Source organism: Zingiber officinale, chromosome 7B (genome assembly GCF_018446385.1).
Source record: "Zingiber officinale cultivar Zhangliang chromosome 7B, Zo_v1.1, whole genome shotgun sequence".
NCBI classification, from domain to species: domain Eukaryota; kingdom Viridiplantae; phylum Streptophyta; class Magnoliopsida; order Zingiberales; family Zingiberaceae; genus Zingiber; species Zingiber officinale.
The window spans coordinates 82,097,116-82,108,326 of NC_055999.1; the positions used below are offsets into that span (position 1 = coordinate 82,097,116).

At 41.5% G+C, this 11,211-nt stretch overlaps 1 protein-coding gene across 1 annotated transcript; it reads left to right on the forward strand.

The window, feature by feature from the left end:
• The first annotated feature begins 1,907 nt into the window (after window positions 1–1,907).
• On the forward strand, window positions 1,908–4,652 carry LOC122006133 (probable inactive receptor kinase At5g58300). Its single transcript, XM_042561498.1, has 4 exons — window positions 1,908–2,137; window positions 2,239–2,490; window positions 2,575–3,807; window positions 3,905–4,652. The coding sequence occupies exons 3-4, from the start codon at window positions 2,583–2,585 to the stop codon at window positions 4,519–4,521; spliced, it is 1,842 nt and encodes a 613-aa protein (XP_042417432.1). The 5' UTR covers window positions 1,908–2,137; window positions 2,239–2,490; window positions 2,575–2,582; the 3' UTR covers window positions 4,522–4,652.
• The last annotated feature ends 6,559 nt before the right edge of the window (window positions 4,653–11,211 follow it).

The following is an 11,211-nucleotide window of genomic DNA, read 5'->3' on the forward strand; positions in this document are numbered from 1 at the left end:
ATTATCTGAGGATGTAGTGCATGTTCTATTAGAGCCACCCATAAATTTGACCGAGTTAATGTCGGAGGATCTTTTTCCTGTTCTACCATTTATGAGACTGACTTTTGATCTTGAAGACACTATCCTGAACTCGAGGATAAGTTCTTTTCAACTTAGGGCATCTAATGTAGGAGCATCTAGTAGCATAACCAATTTATATCCTTCAATACAACTATGTTTCCCTTCGAGTTGTGACGAGAAGAAAACGAGACGGAATCGGTTTTCCAATGGTCGACACGGCCAAGTCGTGTCCAAGGGAACGACCATTTTGCGACGTCATCATTCACGTGAACCGGATCTCCAAAACTCTAAATTTGGTCTTTTGACATTTCTTTTATTTGTTTTAAATTTTTAGAATTAGTTTTCTTTTCTAAAAATTAATATAGATTATTTTTTACTTTTTCTTTTTCTTCTTCTGTTGCGACTTTTCTGTTTCGATTTTTTCTTATTTCTTAGATTATTTAAACAAGAGTTAGAGCTCTTGTAGGGAAAGTGGTTAATCTTGAGTTTGGTTTTGATTTGAACATGCAAATTATTTTCGTTTAAACCTAGAGACAACTCCTCTTTGTTTACAAATTATTTTCCTATGTCTTTCTCTGTAAATATATAATTTGAACATCGCACTCGGAGTTTCTTCCCTTGCGTCAACATGTCCAGTTAGTTGACTTACACCCTCTTTTAATTAGACTTGAAGAGAGGTCTTGTGATACAGAGGTAAGTAAGGATCCTTGTGGTGGGTCCTTGACCTAGTCAACAGAGAAGCCATGTGGCAGGGTCAAGGTTCGGCCAATATAAGGACCATGTGGCACTCTTCAAGACTTAGTCAACATAGTTTCCATATGGCATATCAACAATCTCTGACATTCTGAGTCGGTCTGATTTGTTGACCGACCAAGTTGTCGATCTTCCCAATCACCGAACCAATTGACCTTTTGGCTAGCTAAGTCGCTAAGCTGATGACCTTCCGAGTTTCTAGCGCGTGCGACATTTACTAACATTAAAGGACATGACGGTAACACCTCTTTAATGACTCTGTTAAGGATGAGTTTCTTGGACTTCTCCCTTTAATGACTCTTTAATGATGAATCTCTTGGGCTTTTCCCTACAGGATAAGGGGAGGAGACTCTCCATTTTCGTATAAGATAGGGGGAGGAGAATTTGTTAGAAAGGAGGATTATGCTATCATCTATATGATCATCGACTTTATAACATTTTTCTCATCATTTTTCCATTTAATCTCTATCAAATCTCTATGCTAATTTAAGCATCGGAATGACCTAATCGGGCCTCCCGATGAACCTTTTAATGTTTGCTACTCTCAATAGGAAATCCCTATGCTAGGGGAAGAAATCTAGGAGAAGACCTGTCCGTCCGACATTATCGTTTTTGATTTTGTGATGAATTTTTGCCGTCGCGTCATCATGATGAAATTTCTGGACTTGGATGAATTTCTACAGTCGTGTATCATCATAAGATATTCAAACTGGTGTTAAAAAAAAATAATTTTAAAAATATTATCTTTATTAAAATTTATATTATTTTAAAAGAACGAGTAGACTAAACATATTCAAATGGAAGAAAACAAATTGACATGATCTCAGCCAGAGTCTAAAAACAGGAGCAGTTTTGCTTAAGCAGCAGCTTCATCGTCACCCGGCGAATCTTTCTTCCTTTATTCTGAAACCTTTTTGCTGTTGTCTCTCTTGGCTTTAAGCACCTCGAATCCTTCTCAATCCTCAACCAATGGGCCTGCTTCAGTGATTTCTTGGACGCCATTTTTGCCAGATTATTCCTAGCTAATGATGGTCCTGCTACCTTGTCCCGCCAAGGTTCGCAGCCTCCCCTGCGACGGTCAAAACCGACAAAGGTGTTTTCTTTTTCTTTTTTGTTGTTCTCCGAGCGAGTGACTGAGAAGCCGACAAAAGTTTCTCCGAGCGGTTCGCGAGGCCGGTAATCTCGCCAATTGCTTTATTTATTATTCATCATTTCTTCTTCATCCTCCTTTTGTGGGCGGTGTAGCTCCAAGTTGAGCGATAATGGCGGAGTCAATGCCGTAAGGAAGCCTGTATCTGGAGCCGGAAACGAGGAGCTCCCCGAGGTGAGATTTTGATTGCATGCCGAATCTTCCTCCAATGCCGACGGAGGCCTAAAAATGTGTTCTTTATGTGAACTCCGTGACCTCGCCGGCGATCGCTGCAGCTTGATCTTTGCCATGTGAAAGTGCCTGGTGCTCTTCTCTGGACTGTTCTTCAATTCCAATTTCCACCCCTTCACCATCTCCTGACAAACTGCAGTTTTCTTCCTCAAAGAAGTTGGTCCTCGATCCATTCAACACACAGACAGTCTTTCTTTATCAGAGGTCGCAATTCGGTCCCCCATCTAGAAATAATCAGAAAAATGAGTAGCTGAGAATTAATTGGTGTGCGTCTAACTTCTGAGGAGACCATAAAGGTACCACTCCATGGGAAATAAGTAGTTCATCTACTGATGTTGGAATTTTGACTTCTTACAGTACATTTGTTCTTCAATTTGCAGCTGCAGGAATGGAGAAATTGAGCTTGTGGATTCCTCTATTGATCCTCCTTCACTGTCTTCGAGCTTCAGCCATCGGCAACCTGAACTCCGACGCCCAGTTCCTCCTCGAGTTTGCTGCGTCCATCCCTCATGGTCCGAAGCTTAACTGGAGCGCTCAGGTCCCAGTCTGCTCCTCCTGGGTCGGTGTCACATGTACGCCGGACGGAGGCCGCGTGCAGAGCCTCCGGCTGCCGGGGGTTGGCATGATCGGCCAAATCCCCGCTGATACACTCGGAGAGCTCGATGCGCTCGAAATCTTGAGTCTTCATTCCAACCGTCTCGCGCTGGAACTACCCTCCGACGTCCCTTCGATACCTTCTCTGAGTTCTCTGTTCCTGCAACGCAACGAGCTGTCAGGAGCACTGCCTTCTTCACTCTCCTCCAACCTCACCTTCCTTGACCTCTCCTGTAACTCCTTCACCGGAGAAATTCCGCCGGCGGTTCTAAATCTGACTCAGCTTGCGGCATTGTACCTCGAGAACAACTCTCTCTCTGGACTGATACCTCGGCTTCGACTTCCCAAGCTGAAGCATCTGAACCTGAGCTACAACAACCTCACCGGCTCCATTCCTGAATCGCTACAGAGTTTCCCCGTTGAGTCTTTCCTGGGGAACCCTTTCCTCTGCGGCACTCCCCTACCACAGTGCTCGGCCAAAAGAAGCTTTTGGAAAACACCGAGCACGGGGATCATCATAATAGTCGCCGGCGGAGGATCATGCCTTCTTCTTGCACTGGTGACGGCTGCGCTCATTTGCATTTCGAGGAGGAAGAGCAGGAAGCGCAGCAGCAGCACCTCGAAAGGAAATGGCGGCGCCGCCAGCAGAAGCATCGACAAGCTCGAGGAGTACAGCAGCAGCGTTCAAGAGGCAGAGAAGAACAAGCTGGTCTTCTTCCAGGGATGCTCTTACAACTTCGACTTGGAAGATCTTCTAAGAGCTTCCGCCGAAGTTCTCGGAAAAGGAAGCCATGGGACGACCTACAAGGCTGTCCTAGAGGACGGCGTCGAGGTGGTGGTGAAGAGGCTGAAGGAAGTAGCCGCAGGGAAGAGAGAGTTCGAGCAGCAGATGGAGATCATCGGAAGCATCGGCAAGCATCCAAACGTCGTCCAACTCCGTTCCTACTACTACTCCAAAGATGAGAAGCTCTTGGTCTTCGATTACGCCCCGCTTGGCAACCTATCCACCTTCTTGCACGGTGAACTCTAAATTGTTGCCCGGTCTCTGTTACAGTTTACTTAAAATAGCTAGCATTCTGTAAATCTTAACGATATATGAACTTCCATGAGGAGCAGGAAGGGATGGAGCTGGAAGAACAGTACTGGACTGGCGCGCGAGGGTAGAGATTTCACTGGGCGTGGCGCGCGGAATCGCCCATATCCATGCTCAAGCTGGAGGTAGATTCATCCATGGCAACATTAAGTCTTCCAACGTCCTCCTGATCACGCAGGAACTCAATCCTTGCGTCTCTGAGTTCGGCTTCGCGCCGCTTCTGAGCCCTTCAACGACTGCCCGATCGCGAGCTGCGGGCTACCGCGCGCCGGAAGTCGTCGAGCACCGCAGATCCACGCAGAAGTCCGATGTCTACAGCCTCGGAGTCCTGCTGCTTGAGCTGCTGACAGGGAAGGCTCCGCTCGGGCGGTCGCCAGGACGCGACGACGCGGCTGTGGACCTGCCGAGGTGGGTGCAGTCGGTGGTGCGAGAGGAGTGGACGGCCGAGGTTTTCGACGCGGAGCTGGTGAAGTGCCCGGGGATAGAAGACGACTTGGTTCGGATGCTTCAGATTGCAATGCAATGCGTGGCGAGGAATGCCAGCCAGCGGCCGCAAATGGAGGACGTCGTCGGAATGCTTGAGGATTTGAGGGGCCCCGACTCCGAGCCCCTCCCGTCGTCGGAGAAGCCTCAGGGATGAGAGCGCTGGCTACTCTGGGTGATTTCGACATGGACAGGTTTGAGTTTGATTCTGTTCTTCAGATTTGCTGTGCCAAATTATTTCATGGAGTGTGATTGCATTTTCTATATATATTTTTTTAGTTTGTCAAACTTTTCCAAAAACCTTAATCTTAAGTTAGTTTGTTTTTCATAAATAAATAAAAAAACTTTCTCTTAAATAATCAATTAGGTTTAAATCAAATAAATTAAAATTGAAAGTTTGTTAATATGTAAAGAGTCAAGCTAAAGCTTGTAGTAATAAAAGAAATCAAATTAAGTTCTAACAACTATTTTATTTTAGTTCAATTCGATGATTATATCATAAATCTTGGCTCGGTATTCATTTACAATTCTATTTATTTTTTGAGACGAGTTTTTTTTTTAATTTTATCATGATGTAGTACTTTTTTTGTTTTGGGGTATTTAAGAGTGTTTTTAAATAATCTTTGGGTGCTATTTATGTGTCCGTTGATGAAGAAAAAAAACATGATTTCCTTTCCTTCACGCGTTCTTTATCGATCATCCCACATTCTAGTGTTCTTTATTGATCGTCCTACAATAAGAGGAATGAAGATAAATCATCATACCAAGCGATCTCCTAAATAACTCTATCATCAAGTACCAACTTAGTTACTATGTTGATGCTCATACAGTGGTTTTTCTTCACTGACTCGGTTGACTTGTGGTTTTTATTTTAAAAATGTAGATTAGATTTAAAAAAAATAGCTCAACTAACCTATCCACATATATATTGACATTCAATTAAAATTTATTTTTGATAAAATTAATGGAGGAGAGGATTTCAATAATTAGTGGATAATTATGTTTAAAAAGTTTGAACAAATTTATATTCAAATTGACCAAACTATTCATAAAATATTTCGTATTGAAAACATTTAACATTATATTTTTTTCTTATTTAAATTTAGAAAGATCTCTCTTATTGACATTTAAAATTTGATATTAATGTGGTCTCTAATGTTTTTTTATTGGGCTTGACTCGATAGGTTGTAACCCGTTAGATAGCCCAATAGTGCATAATAAAGTGGAGATTTTGAAATTGAATTTTCGTAATTAAAATAGTGTGATGGTTGGAATTTGATAGATAAAATAAGTTTGGTTTGCATTTGGAGATCTAGATAGTAGTCCGCGATTTTATAACCAGGTTAAGATATTGCATATCTTGCAGCCAAACCCACTCATAGCCATGATTCGCGACCAAGTAGAGCTTGCAATCAACATGGGGGGAGGACTTGTGTTTAAGCCGCCGAGTGGCTCACGATTTTAAGTTGTCTATAATGGTTCACAAATAGTAATTGTGAGAGTTCGACATCAGATAAAATAGCGATTATTATATGGACTAAAGAGAAAGAGAATTTGAAGAAAAAAAATAAAAAGAGAAATAAAAAATTAAAAAGAAACCATCATGTCTAGATTTTATCAAAAATAAAAGTTTTATCCAAATAATAGAGATTATCTTTAAACAACTAAATAGAACATTTATATACAATCAAAATCCTAATTATAAGATTAAAATATCAAAAATACACAACATACCAAAAAATAAAAATAACTAAAAATAGTAAAAAAGATATCTAGAGTCAAAAATTCTAAACAATATTTTTCATATTCAAAATTCAAAATTCAAAATTTGACCGGTTACAAATTTTTTAGGTTTCTGAATAAATTTTAATTCAAATAAAAGAATAAGCTCATTCTAATACATAGAGTCAAAAATTATGACATATTAAAATTCGAATTCTCTTGCATGGTCTGACATCATCAGAGCTAGATGGAGACAAACAAAGGATGAAAATCTCTTTTAAAATAGGTCAACAAGCAAATTTAGAATCCTCCACCCATCACTTTTATATTTTTTTTCTTTGTCCATCTTTGGGAGTAAACATGACATTAAAAATATTATATTATATTATATTATATTAAAGATGGATTTAAGATGCTAATAAAGTTTATGGAAGCTTGGGTGGCAAGATAAGATTGCAATTAGGCAAGAGTGGCAACGAAGTGAGCAAGTAGGAGCACTTGAAGGCGAAATCGACAACCACGGACGAAGCGACCAGGAAATTAGGAGCAAGCTGACATTTCCCAAACGCTGTTAATTTTTAAGTTTAGTTAGGTCCCCACATGCTCCTGGTCAATCATACGAGCGTCTATCTAATTTCTAATAAATCTAAAAATTGAGTTCAGATTAATTTTTTTAATGAACGATTGAGCCAAAATTATTAGACTGAATTAAGGATGTCTGCTGCAAATATTTTTTAATTTATTTTTATAACCGATAAATTTTTTATAAAATTAAATAACTCATCCATAAATTAATCAACGTAACCTATATATTAGTATCAACTAACAAAATAAAATAAAATGTTCTTTTCAAAACTTTATTAATTTTTTAGTGGTAATCCTTTTGAACAAGGACGAGTCAATAAATAGCCTATTTTTTTTAAAGAGTCAAAATTAAAAGGGCGCTCCACATTCAAAGAGTACCTTCTTTGTTTTTAAAAAAGTGACGTGTTACTTTAGATGTTTTGTACTGAAGACATCACTTTTTTCTCGTGCTTCTATAGTTACAACGTTATAATCGAACTCTAAACACTCATCCTAAACTCTAAAATTTTAATTCATAAATTCTAGATATCATGTTTATATCAAAATATTCTTTATCAATTTAGATAAATCAAAATCACTTAAAATTAGTTATTAAAACTTTAAAATAATTATAACAGTTACTTAACTACTATAATATTATAATAATATTATATTAATTATTACACTTATAACAATTAATCGTTAATATGTCAAATAAGATAGGTTCAGAGCCGGTCCTAGGTCAGGGCTACCAACGTTCCTGCCCAAGGCCTAAAAATACCCAAGGGCACATTCTTTATATATATATAATTTATTTATCTATATAAATGTTTGTTTTTTTCTAAAATCAACTTTTTCTCGCCAAAGCCTTAAACTCTCTCGTCCTCATGATTCTCCAAGCCTTCCCTAGCTCCCTCACAGTGGCTCGCCTTCACGATTCTCCTCACCTTCCTCCCTCACCGTGATGACTACAAGCTCTCTCTCAAAGGCGCCCTACATTGGCGAGACGAGCCCTCTCTGACTCTCTCTTCCGTTATTGATTTTCCCCCCTATGCCCTGCCCTCCCTCACTGCGACGAAGCTCATTTGCCAGTAAATGCTCATGCCTTTTATTTTCTTGTTAATCATGTTTTGTTTCTGCACAAATTGATAGTTTCTGCTCCATTCATTTTTAGGTCTTAATCGCCCCTTTTCTTTAGATTGCTCACTTTGAGTGATCGATTTTCGCCATATTTTTCAGTTATTGCATCAGTTTTTACTATTTTTTCCTACCATTTCTCTTATTGTTGCTTCATTGATGAAAAAGTAAATATATATTATCAAACGTGCACAGACATACAAAAATGATCATGGAGCCACTTATGTCATGTCTGACGAACTGTCAAATCTAGAAGGGGGACCGTGATCACGTATATGTACTCATTTGTGTACCATCCGTCACACTATCTACTACGCACGCTGGCTGTCTGCTCATCCTTAGTATGAGATACCGAAGCTGAGGTATCAATCAACACTGCTCATGATCTCTGTCCATACTGTTGGGATCTTAGATGGCTAGAGGGGGGTGAGTAGCCCCTTGAAAAACTTAAACCAAAACTTCTACACAGATAATTGTTAGCACAGCGGAATTAGACAACTAAAGAAAGGAAAAACACAAGCACACTAACACTAGGATTTACGAGGTTCGGGGATAACTTGCCCCTACTCCTCGGCGTGTCCGTAAGGTGGACGACTCCTTAATCTTCGGTAGATCGCACCCCGGATAACTTCCGGTTACAAATCCTCCTTCTCGGTGGAGTAACCTCCCCACAACGTCTCAAGAAAGATCTAAGTTAAAGCACGAGACTTACAGAAGCTCGGTGGCAAAGGAGAATAGAAATGCTTACAACCACGCGAGGATCAGTAGCAGAAACAGAGATCGCAGTTCACCCGAGAGCTCAAGAACTTCGCACAACAGCACAGACTTTTCTTTCAAGCTTTCTTGTTGTTGTTCTTGTTCTCCTCTCGCTGTTTTTACTGCTTCTCAAAACTTGATCTCTGCTGTCACAGATCTGGTCCAAACTGCGCAAATCAGCGCTGCAGCCAATCCCTCTTCCTCCTTACCTGGTTCCCTGAACTCACACCAATGATATCACAGTCAACACTGGCGTCTTCTGAGCTCGAACCAATCCCCAGGAGTCAAGCAGATCGCAGCCAGATCACAGCAGTATCCGTTGATGCCTGAAATGCACCATGCGCCGCTGAAACCAGCAGAAAGACCATTTGTCGCATTCCTCTTATGAACTTAATTTGAAATTAGGCTTGGAATGATACCTGTTAACCTGCAAACTCAAAAGCTAACAGCACAGAGGATTACATCACATAAATGAATGAGATATATCAAAAGCAGTGAAGGAATCGCTGATACAGCGAACAAATCAGAGTGTGTGGATCGGTCACCAGACCGATCACAGTGCCTTGGACCGATCAGGCAACAGTCTGATCGGTCTGAGGCCATTCTGATCGGTCGTAGTGACCGATCAGATTGAGTGTGGATCGGTCCACAGACCGATCCACCTCTTTCTTTCTTCTGCAGGCTCTTCTCCTGATCGGTCTCCCTGACCGATCAGATTGCACCGATCAGATTGAGTGTGGATCGGTCTGCACTCAGTGTGCTACTGAGTGTCATCTGATCGGTCATCAGACCGATCCATGGAACTCAGTTTCACTGGATCGGTCTGCCGATCGATCCACTGATTCATGTGTCACTGGATCGGTCTACCGACCGATCCAATGTGCCATGGAATGTCCACTTAAGTCTCTCTCTGACTTAATCCGGAGAACGAGCTACCGAGCCCTCTCCGACTTCGTCCGGTCCAGAGAACGAGCTACCGAGCTCTCTCTGACCTAATCCAGAGAACGAGCTACTGAGCCCTCTCCGACTTCGTCCGGTCCAGAGAACGAGCTACCGAGCCCTCTCTGACCATTCCGTGCCAAGTCACCATACTTGGACTTTTCCCGTGCCAAGCTCTCTGCTTGGACTTTTCACCAGATGTCTTGACTCATCTGGATTTCCCTTGCCTGGTTTTACTCATCAGGACTTTCCCTCCCAACTGATCAACCTCGATCAGTAGTCATTCTGAGTTTAATCAATATATGATACAAACTTAAATCAGTGTCAACATCAAAACAACAGCCAGGTCAGACTGTATCAACAATCTCCCCCTTTTTGTTGTTTGACAACACGATTTAAGTTTAGATCAGAATTGTTCAAATTTTCATAATTTTAGGGGAATCAAGATCCTCCCCCTAAGACGGATACAACACTATGTGAGGATCTTCTAAAATCAAATTTCTAAAATCAAATTTGCATTCATCTAAACTTAGTTATCTTCTCCCCCTTTGTCAAACACCGAAAAGGTGCGAATAAGGTAAGATAACTTAAAGAACTCCCCCTTAACCCTTACTGTCTGGTTCTTAAAGCACTTAGAATTCCCTCTAAGTGTATTCTAAGACAGTAATAAGGAGATAAAAGACAAACAAGACATGCAAGTGAACAGCATATTAATAACCGATAGAAAATGAAGCATAATAAAGAGCAAGCAAATATAAAACTGAGTAGCATAAATACAGGAGTAGCATCAGAAGTGCAAATATCTAGGTCAGTCATAAAGACTAACAAATAACATCTAAAATACAGACAGTCAACAAACAAATTGTATCAATCAACATCCTCACACTGAGGAACATCACCATCATCGGCAGGAGGGGTGAAATCCTGAGGCGGCACGCTGGAGGAAGGATAGCCTGGGTAAGACTGCGGAGGCGGGTAGCGTGCCATCCATCCGAGTAGCAACTGCTGTGTCACCACCTGATGACTGCGCATATCATCGAAGCGCTGGTCAATATGCCCGCGCAGGTCATCGTAGCGCTGGTCTATCCGAATACGCAGGCCATCCAGCTCAGCATATATCATCTCATCGTGCTGATCAAAGCGGCTCTCCAGCTCGGCGATCTGCCAGCGCAAATCAGGATCGGCCTCTCCATCGTCAGCAGCAGGAGGAGCAGCAACAGGAGCAGCCTGTCGTGGAGGTCCCCGTGGTAACTCACCCAGTGCTCGCCCATCCTTCCACCGAACATCCCCATTTTGCCCTATGATGCCAGACTTGGAAAATGCCCGTTTCCCAAGTCGGCAATCCTGCCTGACCATTTTGACTATTCTACCCTTAGAGACATCAACCTGAAGGGTCTCAAGCCAATCAGTAATTATATGCCCATAAGCCATATAAATAGTGGAGCCGCTAGACTTAGAATATGATATGATCGAGGAGTAGATGCTCGACATGATTTCAAAATCGAGACGCCGACGCAAACCATAAAGCATAAGGCAATGATATGATCGGATCTCAGATAATGGTTTAGATGTGATAGGTAGAAGGCAGTTCGTGACAATCTTAAAAAGAATATAGTCTTGAGGAGATAATCTCAAGGCTGCAAAAGTAGGGAAGTCAACATCTAGCTCATCTAGTCCATCCGGTCTAGGCTGCCTGAAGAAGTACTCATAAATATCGTCAGGTGATACA

Bases quoted from the DNA above. Each gene is read 5' to 3' on its own strand.
- LOC122006133 (XM_042561498.1), top strand. From the start codon at position 2,583: ATGGAGAAATTGAGCTTGTGGATTCCTCTATTGATCCTCCTTCACTGT. The intron at 3,808-3,904 runs GTGAACTCTAAA...CATGAGGAGCAG, and splicing joins CCTATCCACCTTCTTGCACG to GAAGGGATGGAGCTGGAAGA.